The following is a 13,037-nucleotide window of genomic DNA, read 5'->3' as shown; positions in this document are numbered from 1 at the left end:
TTAATGGACTTAGGAATGGGCCAGTTGGTGATTCCCTTAACCTTCTCTAGGTCCATCTCAACTCCCTGGGCTGAAATTATGTGGCCCAGGTACTCTATTCTTGCCACCCCAAACTTACACTTGCTAAATTTTGCAAATAGTTGGTGCTGTCGAAGAGTCTCTAATGTAACCTTTAAGTGCAGAATATGGGTTTCAAGTGAATTGCTATAAATGAGAATATCATCGAAGAAAACAAGGATAAATTTTCTCAAAATGATCCGCCTGAAATGTGGACGGCGCATAGGTGAGCCCAAAAGGTATTAAGAAGAATTTGTAATGGCCCTCATGAGTTCTAAAAGCCGTTTTTGACACATCAGCTTCTTTGATTCGTATTTGGTGATATCCTGACCAGAGGTCCAGTTTTGAGAACACCTTAGCCCCACATAAATCATCCAACAGTTTGTCTATAACAGGCATAGGAAATTTGTCTTTTATCGTGGCACTGTTAAGGGCCCAATAATCCACACACATGTGTCATCCCCCACCTTTCTTTTTTACTAGAAGCACGGGTGCTGAGAAAGAGTTGGTTCCAGGCCTTACTATACTAGAGTTGATCATTTCCCTTACTTGAGTTTCAACTTCTTTTTCTTTTTCTGTACATGAGGGTATCTGTAAGGCCTAACTGTGATGGGCTTATTACCTTCCTGGAGTGGGATGGTATAATCCTGCGCCCTAGGAGGAGGTAGGCTCACTGGTTCAGCAAATACATCTTGATAGGAGTCCAGTAGATGCTTGATTTGAGGGTCCACCACAGTTAAAGTCCCTTCAGGCCCAGAATTAATCATCTGCACCCAAAATACTTCATGGGCCTTTTCTAACACCTTTTCAGCCTGGCCCAATTCAACTATCTTAGTTTTGGGTGCTTTAATCCCCTTGAGCTCATGAGCTCCTTCATTATTGAAAAATCTAAGCCGTAAGGCGTTGAAATCCCACAACAGTGGACCTAGGGTCTTCAGCATCATGAGCTCCTTCATTATTGAAAAATCTAAGCCGTAACACAACCCCTTGGGTTTTTATGGGCACCTGATTACATTTGCCAGAACCTTGTAATTTCTGTCCACTGGCAACCATGACCTCAAAGGTCTGGTAAAAAATGGGAGAAATCCTAGTCTTCTCGGCTATTCTGGGGTCCAAAAAATTTTGGGTTGAACCACTATCTATCAGAATCAACAAGGGTTTATTGTAGAGTGTACCATGGATTCGCATAGCCTGTGAAGAGTTTGTACCAGAGACGGCATGCTGAGAAATTTCTGGCGGTGATTCTAACTCAGCTACTGTGTCGATCAACTCCTCCGATCCATTGAGTATTTCATCTTTATCTTTGTCGGGTCCGACGATCCAAAACAACTTTTGTGCCTTACACTCACTTGTGTTGTGAAGTGTACAGCTCGTCACAATTATAGCAAAGCCCTTTGGCTCTCCTTTCCCGTGCCTCTGCTGGGGTAAGACGCTTGACTTTGGGGATCCGGTTCCAATACTTTGACATTCAGGTTTGTGGATGTCTTCGGTTTCAGGCTCATCGTATCTTTTCTCCGTGCACTCCATTCCTCCTCTTCTAGCTAGCCTAACCGAATGGCTCTGGTGAGAGTCATCAGTTCGAATTTCTCCACACCTGCACGAATTTCCAGCTTCAGACCCGCTACAATGCATCCAACTAGATATTCCTCCGGCAGACCTTTCACCCTCGTTGACAGCCTTTAGAATTCTTCAATATACTGATTTACTGTTGACGTTTAGGTTGCTGCTCTGAGTCCCATTAAATCGATTGCCCAATGCGGTGACGAATTGTCTCCTCGTCGGGTTCGACTGGTACTCTTTGAACCAGCAATACCATTCAATCGCCCAATCTTCAAACCCCATGCTCACAACTATAATCCATTGCTCCTCTGGAACTCCTTAAAGTTCAAAGTATTGTCGGATCAACATCAGCCACCCGTCCACGTTAGAACCACTGAAACATGGAATATCCACCTTCAACCTCCGTTGGAATCCCCAACCGGAATTCTGAGACCCACCCTCCGTGTTCTGTTTCTCTTGAGTTGGATCCACAGGTGCTTGCCGGCTAGTGCCTTCTGAAGGAGAAAGGCTGATCAGCCGATTAAACATTTCCTCTAGCCGCTGATCCATGTGTTCCAGGTGACGCTCCATTCCGGCCAACCTCTGCTCCAGGCCCTCCATACTTACACTCGGGATATGGTGCTCTGATACCAGATTGTTACCTTCTTCCCCTCTCGGACGAGAAGAGGCTATAGTGAAAAGAACTCACCGCTCTAGAGGATTATGCAAGAAAACAATCAATTATTATCTTCAAGTTGGTTATAACAACTCTACCACGATGGATCACAGATTCTCTCTCTCTCTCTCACGCGTTTTATAACAATTTCATACAAAGTAGAACAATATGGAGAAGCTAGTGATCGACTGACGTGCATGTCTTGCATGTGTCACTCCCTTCGAATGATGGGTTCCTTGTGCATGGGCCTGTTAAGACCCCCATCTGTCTCTTCAACAAAAGTGGGCTGGGCCATATATATATGTATCACGAACGAGAAGTTTTTGGCACCATCTAATGCCCCCATTTTCTTTCTCATATTTCTATATTTGTTGAGGAAAGCTTTGAATTGAAGATGCAAAAGAAACCCTTATTTCAAATATGTTAAAAATAGAATGGAAGGACGTTTGAAACGTCCATTAAGATCAATGTGTAGGAGAGTCGGACTCCATTTCGCAATTGTAGTTGAGACAAAGGTAGCAAGAAAAATGAAGAATAGAGCTATCTGGAATGACGATTACAGCAACAATAGTGAAACTACTAGATGGGTTTCAATCTTCAAAGGGTATGAATCAAACGTTTGGAGATTGTATGCGACGAAACCACTGGTCTAAGAACAAGTGAGTGGCATGAAAAGAGTACAGTAATCTTGAGATAAGTTAGTAAGCTCCGCAACTTCAATTTGAGAATCAGAAGATCAACTATCTAATTCTCGGAGATCAAATAAGAAATTGCCAAGTTGTGAATGCCAAAGACAAAAGGAAGATTGTTTAGGGAAAGTGTAGAGGAGGAAAGCAAGGATAAGGATGTTGATGAGACGATCAGGCACAAATAATGTGCAAATGACTATGAATAAATTCAACTGAGCATCCCATTTCTCATTAGATGTTATGTGCCTTGGGGGAATTCATCCCTAAAAGCTAGATGTTATGTCCCACAACAACATCCCACACTATCAACGTGGGACAAATGGATCGCAACATTCCATCATGCTCCGCATTCATCTATTCTTGGCCGAACATTGCAATACCAACGTCGCCACCTGTGCTGTACAATTGCAACTGGGAGGCATGGTGTAGGCTCTTATTAGGGACGGAGCCAGGGGGACCCAGGGGAGCCATGGCCCCCTCTATGGTTCAGAAAATCTCCACTTCCTATGTAAAATTTCCCCTCCCCCCCACTCTCTACATCAATGGTTGGCCCCCTTATGAGTCCATCCATACTTCATTTTGGTTTTGGCTCCCCTTATAAAAATTTCCTAACTCCACCTCTGGCTCTAATACCATTTGATGTGTGCCTTACAAGAACTCACCCCTAAAAACTAGTTGTTAAGAGGGAGGGAACACAGGCACATATATACCATACAACAGTATCCCATATTACCGATGTGGGATATCTCACATTAGCATCCCATGCTACCAACGTGGGACAAATGGATCGTAGCATTAGACTAGAATGGTTTGACGGGTATGGTTGTAGATACTAGCTACTAGGTAGTGCTTCTTCGTTAGTAGGAATAAGGGAAATGGAGAGATGTTGCTTGATTGAGGGCAAATATGGTATTTTATGATATCTTTGACTCTTAGGGGTAATTTCATAAATATATATGTTTTTCGTCTGGATCAATGACACAAGGGGGGGTTTTGTCAAGTTTCTCAAAAGTCCAGGGGAGGTATTTGTTACAATGAAACTTTAGGAGCGGTTTTTGTATTAGAGTCAAAAGGGAGGTTGAAAGAGATTTAAGAGGGAAGTAGGTGAGAAAGAGAGAGCGAATAGTGTGTTCTTAAGATCGGACCAATCTCGATACAAGGTTTTTATTATACATAGAATTTGTATTAATGTTAAAGTTGTTTTTTAGTTTTCTTTACAATTGTTAAATTCTTCCACCACTACTCACTCAATTTTCATTGTATGGATATGTGTAAAATGAGCGTTGCGCCATCATATGATGGGCTTTATTAGAGGTAAGAGCTTTGGTGTAGATCGATTGATTGTTTATGCTAATAGTTTGTTAATTTTATCTTATATTTATATATAATATAACGAATATATTCTAGTTTTATCTCTGATAATTGCATTAGCTCTGGTTAGGGGCCAGATAGTTTCGCAGAAATAGGGGTTTGGAATCAGAATCAAAATGGACCAACTGTTTGGCTGGGCAGAATTGGAATCCCATTTCCATTCCTGATATAATGACATTCCCCAATTGAGGAAATGGTCATTTCTCATTCCCTCCCCACCCCTTAGAAATAAAATCCCATTTCAGCTATAGAGGTAGTGGCCGTTCCAATTCTAGGAGATTTTGATTTCGATTCTGACTACAAATCAAATGGACCCTTATATGATTTTGGTTTTAAAACATCTAGCATTTTTTTTCTAAACACATAGTGTGTTTTTTGTATTTCATATTATTTTTTCTTCATATTCCCCAAATGTTTTGTCGATAATAATAAATTAAACTCCATATAAGGAGTACTTTTAAAAATGTACAGTCCCCAAGTGCTCAAGTCTAATGGAAGCCAAATCAGGAAAGTCATATAACTATGCAAAAGAAGAGCATATTTTTAGATAGAAATAGAGACGAATTGTTGAAAAACTGAAGTTGTTGATGTCTGTCAAAGTGTCAAAGCGAAGCTTCAGGAATCTATCGTGGTAATTGAGACTGCTATAAACTACTAACTTAATTTGTTCTTCTATTTGATGTTGGCTATATATTGATGATTCTGATTAGAACTGCTCATGGGCTGGGTAGCCCGACAGGCCAGTCTGTCCCTGCCCGGTTCGATCTAAGTTGGGCTTGGATAGGATTTTAGGCCTGCAGGTTCGGGCTCAGGCCTAAAATATTGGGTATAAACTTTTTCAGGCAGGGTTCAGGTTTTTTCAAAAAAGCCTGGCCTGAGCCCGAGCCCAACTTGATAATGTATTATATAATAAAAATATATAATATATTTTTCAAATAATAGTGAGATCTTTCATTATTTCTGGCTGGACTTGAGCTCGGATTTGGGCCTAAATATATTTTGTTAATGTAGAAGCAAAGCCCGGCCCGGCCTGTGAGCAGGTCTAATTCTGATTAATGTTATTCTTTATTGTTGTGTAATTACTGACAAAAGTCGCAGAATAAAGTGATGTGGAAAATAATGGTAACAATCTATATACAGGATTGTCCCCTCGTATCACAGAAAAAGAACTTGAAAAGAATTTTCCAAGTGTAGGATCAATGGTATGCTTTCTTGTGCGTCTACTAGGAATTGCGGAAAGTTTTTACATTTGGTGTTTTGTCTATAAACCAGATTGTTGCCTGTTTATTTTGAACCCTTTCACATGAGTTTAATTATAATAGGTTTGGTTTCGTTTCTGTTCTAAATTTAGTTTCCTGGTTGAATTGTCATGTTAGTTTAACTGAAATTATTGGGTTTATATTTTTTATTTTTTTTATTTCCACTATCTTTGTAATTTCTGGAGACAGAGAAAATGGTACGAGAGAGTATGTGGGAGAGAGAGAGAGATGGAGGAGAGATAAATTCGAGATGAGAGAGAGGAGGAAAAATACAGAGAAAAAAGATAGACGAAAGGAGGGTGAATTGGTGAGAGACTAAAGAAAGGAGAGAGATGATATGGAAGATATAAAATTGGGGGAAGAGAGAGATTGGGGAGAAAACAATGAAGCTATAGAGCGTGGATAATTGAAGTTTAAAAGTCATCATAAGTCATCTATTGTTATTTAGATTCCGTTTGGTTTACAGTCAGAATCAGAATCAGAATGGTCTTTTTCCATAATCTGTTTGATTCAAACAAGAATGGGAATGAAAATTGGAATAAGCAAGAATGGGTTTTCATTCCCAAGGGAGGGGCAGGGAATGGCCATTCCCTCAAATGGGAGAATGTCATTCCAGCAGGAATGGGAATGGGATTCCGATTCCACTCAACTAAACCATTAGAATCAAAATAACCATTCCGATTCCGATTCCAAACCCCTATTCCCATGAATCAAACACGGCTTTAAATTCCATTACGAGTTCATAAGTCTGATCCACCTTCCATGCATCTTAAATATGTTAGTGGGCATGATTCAGGCTTTCATTACATGCAGTTCTTCTCGACTTGAAAGCTTATTGGAGTGTTATGGATTTGTTTCTTTCTTTCTTTTCTGTCTCCCTTTTTTCCCCATTTTGAATATCAGACTCCTTTATCGGTTGTTAATTAGTATACAACCGTGGTGGATCATCATGCTCTCATGATTCACTACGCTCTTCATAGGTTTTTCTCCTTTTTTTTAACATTTTTGCTTATCAATTGAATGGTAGCTGTGTCACTAAAAATGGAGTGGGGATGTTGGTTGTGGGAATTGGGTCATAGAGATTCAATCAGTTAACTACTTGATCTGTATCAGTAAGACTCATTAGAGAAAAATTGAGGGTGAAGAAACCAATGTTGCAATGCACACTGTCCATCATAGAAATCGATTTAATTATGTCAACTCAGGTTTGTCCTGCATTCAGTTGAGCTTTGCTATTTCTAGATCTCTAAAGTTCACAATCCACAACAATTACTCTTTTTTCTTTCATTTCTTTCCTCTTTAGAATTAGAAAAAATAATACCTTTTCAATTTGCAAAACCATAATATGAACATTATATTTGTACTCTAGCTCTCAAGGACATCTATGGGAGAGGATTAGTTGTCTTTTATCATATAAATGTTTATGAAGATTATTATACTAATTTTCCACAAAACGAGGACGGAAAAAAATTGCATCCATGATCCAACTACCAAGAATTCTCTCTTTCTATTTTTATTTCTTTTTTTCCTTTCTATTCTTGCTGATGGAATGAGCACACTTTCTGCTTCTGGTTCGCCTTTGGCACAAACTTGAAATTATTGACCAACATCTCACCAACATGGTAAAATAATTGTTATTCATACTATTGTTCTGACAATGACAGATTCCCTTCTATTGACAAAGTTAGAGGCAAAATCTTCCAAATTTGCACCTTATTTGCAACAGTTTGTGAAGAACATATTCCACCTCTCTTCACATTTTAGTTCCCATATGGTTATGGAGTAATAGAAACCCAATGCACAAGCAACAACATAGGGAACAATTAGACTGAAATTCCATAGTTACTAATTTTTGAGACCTCTTTGGTCAGAGCATTTCTCTCTCGCTTTGCCTCAGAAGCAAGGCTAGACACCTGCAAAACAAGTAAAAAAAAAAACATAATTAATCTCATTGCAGAAAAGGGGATGGGGGAGAAGAAACTAAAAGATATTATAAAAGGCATGGTAATTATGTCACTCAAGTTTGACAGACATCTGGAGATGATTGCTAATGCAGGATATTTCTTGATACAGTAGAGTATTTCTTTTTGGTATAACAGTAGAGTATATCTGGGTAAACATATTTTTATCTATACTGTTAAGCATTTATTTGTGAAAGAGGGAATACATAAAGTACAGTAGAAAAATATACTCCCTCGAAGAAGAAACACTGAGTTACATGGCTCAACCATCCATGATAACATAGACACATATACATGGGCCACAGCCTACCCTAGAAGTAGGGCTGTCAATGGAACAATTCTACTCGACTGCCCGAATTGATTATGCCGGGTTCTGGTTTCATTATTTTGTCCCAATTAATAATCCAATCGGTTCTGCTTCTTGCTTGTCCTGAACCGATTATTTTATTAAATATATATAATGCTTTCCTAATTTTATTATATTTCATGTCTTAAATGGTAAATTTGATAGATAATATATGTGAAAATATTAGTTAAAAATGTTTATGTTATTAACATATAAACAATTTAGTATTTTACTATCATTTTTATTAAGATTATATTATCAGAACTTATTATCAAAATGTTTATTTTATTAACATTAAGTTATTATTTAAATAAATAAATATAGTTTCCAGAATAATCGGGTCTATCGGGTAGACCCAATAGGACCCAGCTATTAATCAGGATGGCTCTGGGTCCGTTCTTTTGTCCCGATTAATAATCGGTTCAGGACTGGTTCTACCTAGAACCAACCCAGACCCGACCCATTGACAGCCCTACCTACAAGGGAAAGCCCCAATACAAAAATACCTAATTTGCCCCATTTCTTGCAAGAGAATCTACTTGCTCATTGCTGATCTTCTAACAACTTCAAACCACCTGAACAAGGTGCTCATTCTAACAACCCAAAGATCTGACTCCCTAACTAGATTTTACCTTGCCACAATTCCCAAGCCAACCCACCACATTTCACTCTTCTTGTTCAGATGCCTACTTGATATGGGATCATCAAAACATTTGGTTAATCAGCAATTACCAGGATAAAGAATGATCTCGGTGTTGAGTTTGTTGACACAGCAAGAGGAGGGCCTTTGATTTGTCTGTCTTAAGAACACCAGAGTTTCCAATCGCCAAACAGTAGACACTCCAAGTGAATAACTTTATTTAAATAATTACCAATGCCCATGACATTCCTCTCACATCCAGCTGATAACAGCAGTGACTCACACTCAACAAATCCAAAAAACAATATCCACCCAATCTGAGGCCTTCTACTCTTACTACACTCCCAACTGTTTTTACTTTGTTTTTCTATCAATTATCTCTAAATCCAGAAGTACCACATTAATAGCTTTCCAAGGGGAAGCTGAAGAAGAATGTGAGGAGACCTTTGCATCTCAGCCATTGTCCAAATCACTATGAATACTTACTATGACTTTGAGTCATAGCCTCTTCCTTTCTAAAGGCAGTCACCATAACCACTTCCCAAGTAGAGTAGTGTTTCTAGGAACCAAATTCCCCATCCCCAATCCTCCTTGTTTCTTAAATCTACAAACCAACTCCCACTTAACCAGATGGTCCTTTCTATCCTCCCCCAACTTCCACAAAAAATTCCTCATACATTTCTCTAATTTTCTTGCCAGTTCTGTCAGGATATGAAAAGTAGACAAAAAATTAGATGAGAAAATTAGGCACTTTTTTAAAAAAGGTGAAATAAAGATATTATTAATATGGAAACATCATAGTACAACAAGATCCTGGGGGAAAGACAAACCACCCAGGAAGAAAGGCAGATTACAACTCCCACAAAGAAGATGAACTAAGCAACAGAGGAACATTCTTCTGCCTGGACTCTTTAACAACCGAGACCCAAGAAATCACCAAGTTTGGATCTCCTACCCACATAACACTACAGCTGTACACTGAGAATAGCTTCCATATTTGCATGTTACTATTCATGGGGAGATGTTCCTAGTGCGCAGCTGTAGTGTCATCTGAATTTGAAATCGCCCTACTAACAGCAAACTGAATAAGCTCATCCAAGTTTTTCTTCTTGTTGCAGAAAACTCAGTCATTTTTCTCGGCCCAAATAGTCTCCAGAACTGCTGCAGGAACATAATTCCAGACACATCTTCCCTTTAATGCTCAGACCCGGCAACTTCCAGCCCCACAGAAGAGCTCTAACTGAGAGAGGCATAACCCAGCATAAACCAACAGCTTTGAGGAAATGTTCTCAAATTTTAGATAAGACAATACAGTGGATGCTAAGGCAATCAAGCACCTATCCAGCACCAAAGCCCAGACCAGAAAGTTTAATTTGGAGGGACTAGTAGGGTTCCAGATCTGCTTGACAGCGATAAAGGTACCATTACTGTCACACAATTTAGCAGGCAATGATTTCACAGAGAAAAGACCACCCCCACACCAGTTCCACCTCCACTTTTCCTTAGTTCACATCTGCAGCCTAATCATTTAGAAGATGAAGAAGCAGATCTCCACTTAGCCATTGTGGATTTGATTAGAATGATCCTTCCTCCCAAAGAGAGGTAAATTTCTCTTCCACAAAGCCCTCTTTTTTTTGGCAAACCTCTCCAACACTAGTTTCCGTAACCCTTCTAATTTTGGATTTCCACCTAATAAAAGCCCAAGGTACTGCAAGGTGCCAGCCAGCTGGTTGGTAAGGTCTCCTGGTGGTCGTAGCGGAGACTTGGGATCAAATCCCGCCTGCACCTGGGATGGGGGGTATGGGTTGGGGGATGGGCTATATGTCTGCATAAGAGTTTAATTCATCATCTTCCATACTGATCCCTGCCACACAATTCTTCCCCATGTTGACTCTCAGATGGAGGATCACTTAAAGAGATAAACAAGTTCTCTGAGATTTAGGAAGTCAAAGAATAAGGGAGTGGTTTGCAAATTGGATTTGGAGAAGGCTTTTGACTTGGTTGATTGGTCTTTCTTGATGGAGGTGTTGAGGAGTTTTGGTTTTGGTGACAGGTGGTGTAAGTGGATCTGGGGCTGTGTTAGGACTTGCCATTATTCTATCCTGGTGAACGGGACTGTGGTTGACTTCTTTCCGGCGTTGAGAGGTCTAAGACAAGGAAATCCTCTTTCCCCTTTTCTTTTCACCCTGATTGTTGATGTGCTTGGGCGATTGATCCATAGAGCAAACTCGAGGAATCTGATAAGAGGGTGGAGAGTAGGAAGGGAGGAGGTTCCCTTAACTCTTCTACAGTTTGCAGATGATACTATCCTTTTCTGTGAAGGAGGGAACCTCAATTGGATCCGGAATCTAAAGTTGACAATACAACTTTTTGAGCAGATATCTAACCTCAAGGTAAACTTTGATAAGAGTTGTGTGGCGGGAGTGAATGTGAACGAAAGAGACCTAAGGGAATTTGCAGGTGAGCTAGGTTGTGCAATTACGGACTGGCCCCTGACTTATTTGGGCCTTCCTTTAGGAGATAATCCTAAGAGTGTTAGCTTTTGGGCTCCGGAGATTTGAGAAGAGGCTAGCGGCCTGGAAGAGGAATTATCTTTCTTTAGGTGGAAGAGTCTCTCTCATTAGGTCTACCCTAGCTAACCTTCCTGTTTACTTTCTGTCAGTGTTTAAGATCCCCTCAAAGGTTTCAAATCTTTTGGAAAAATTAATAAGGAACTTTCTCTGGGAGCCTGGAGAGGAGAAGAGAGATCATAGGGTGAGTTGGGAGGTGGTCTCTAGGTGTAAAAAACTAGGAGGTCTTGGGATTGGTAATTTCAAGAAAAGGAACATGGCTCTACTGGGGAAGTGGTTGTGGAGGTTCTCTTTGGAAAGGGATAAATTGTGGACTAAGATTGTGGCTAACATTCATGGGCAGGAAGACAATGGCTGGGATCCTGGAATCTTGGCAAGGGCTTCAGCTGCTTCTCCTTGGAAAACCATCCACAATTTGCTTCCAGTTTTCTCCCCTTGGATCAGGTATGGTCTAAACTCTGGTAACCGAATAAATTTCTGGGAACAACTTTGGGTCGGGGATTCTCCTCTGAAAGACCAGTTTCCCTCCTTGTATGCTCTTTCAGACTTGAAAAATGAACCCATTTCTTCTTTCTTGGTCCCTTCAGCCTCCACTTCGGGCTTTGGTTGGAACCTTGGCCTGCGTAGGGCAATTAGGGATACAGACTTGGATAGCTTGGTAGCTCTGCTAGCCTCCCTTGAGGGTGTCTTCCTAAACCCTGCTAAGGAAGACACCAGATTTTGGACCCTTTCTAGCTCTGGTACCTTTTCTTGTGCTTCTTTCTTTGAAACCTTAACTCAGCCTCCTACCCCCCTGGGGTTGTCCTTTCCAGTTAAGGAAATTTGGAGCAGACCTATTCATCCTAGGGTGGGTTTTTTTTGTTGGGAATTTTTCCTGGAAAGAATCAACACTTTAGACTTACTTCAAAGAAAGAGACCCAACTATTGTCTACTTCCTAATAGATGTGCTCTTTGTAAAGCTAATGGGAAATCTGGCTACCACCTCATGGTCTCTTGTAAGGTTGCTAAAACTGTTTGGGAGTGGGTTTTCTCCCGTTTTGGGTGTTCTTGGTATCCTCCGGAGACTATCCAATGTTTGTTTTCTCCTTTTTTCAGTTGGCCTAAGAAGCGAGGGAAGACTATGTGGAGGTGTATTAGGGCAGCGGTACGCTGGTCTTTGTGGGAAGAAAGAAACTCACGCATTTTTTCTGACAAGGAAAAAACATTGGAAGATTTGTTAGATCGAATCCTTTTAAGAGTTGTCCACTGGCTAAAATCTTTGGAGTTGTTTTCAGATTGTCCTATGGATGACTTGCTAAGAAACTGGAAAGAGATTGCTTCCACTGCTAGATGCAAGAGGACTCTTTGTCCGTTCTGGTCCCCTCCCCCCTCGGGCTTTATAAAGTTGAATTTTGATGGTAGCAGTGTAAGGAATCCAGGGCCCTCTGGGATTGGAGGAGTCTTCAGGAATGAGGAAGGGATTGTTACTGCTTTATTCTCTGGCCCTATAGGAGAAGGTGACTCTCTTAGGGCTGAGATCCTTGCAACGCTTGAAGGAATTCAAAGAGCAAAAGAATTAAATATTAGCCGCTTGATTTTGGAAGGTGATTCGAAGGTGGTGGTTAATTGGTTTGAGACAGAGGACAGTGGTTTGTGGAACTTTAACAATGAGAAAAAAACAGTTCTTATGGCTGGGTAGGGACATTGAGATTCAGTACAGCTGGGTGAAGAGGAGTGCCAACTCATTTGCGGATGGGTTGGCCAAGCAAGGAGTGAATAGGGAGGCTGTTTTTTGGGCTAGTTTTTAATTTTTCTTTACATTCCCTGTGTTTTCTGTTTTTGGGGAGCTAAGTTATTTTATCTCCCTGTATTCTTTTCCCTCTCTTCTCTTAATTTAATGAAGATGATGTTATTGATCAAAAAAAAAAAAACAAGTTCTCTGAGATTTTG

At 40.2% G+C, this 13,037-nt stretch overlaps 1 protein-coding gene across 1 annotated transcript in view; it reads right to left on the bottom strand.

Moving 5' to 3' along the window:
- Nucleotides 1-7,202: 7,202 nt before the first annotated feature.
- The window catches only part of LOC104598502 (alanine-tRNA ligase), a 35,238-nt gene continuing 29,403 nt past the window's right edge, over nucleotides 7,203-13,037 (bottom strand). Inside the window, exon 9 of the mRNA XM_010260598.3 lies at nucleotides 7,203-7,504. Within this exon, the coding sequence (XP_010258900.1) occupies nucleotides 7,415-7,504 (90 nt within the window). The 3' untranslated portion in view covers nucleotides 7,203-7,414. The remainder of the gene's footprint in view (nucleotides 7,505-13,037) is intronic.

Source organism: Nelumbo nucifera, chromosome 6 (genome assembly GCF_055504915.1).
Source record: "Nelumbo nucifera cultivar China Antique chromosome 6, China Antique-T2T, whole genome shotgun sequence".
NCBI classification, from domain to species: Eukaryota; Viridiplantae; Streptophyta; class Magnoliopsida; order Proteales; family Nelumbonaceae; genus Nelumbo; species Nelumbo nucifera.
This window is presented reverse-complemented; position numbering and strand designations above follow the sequence as displayed.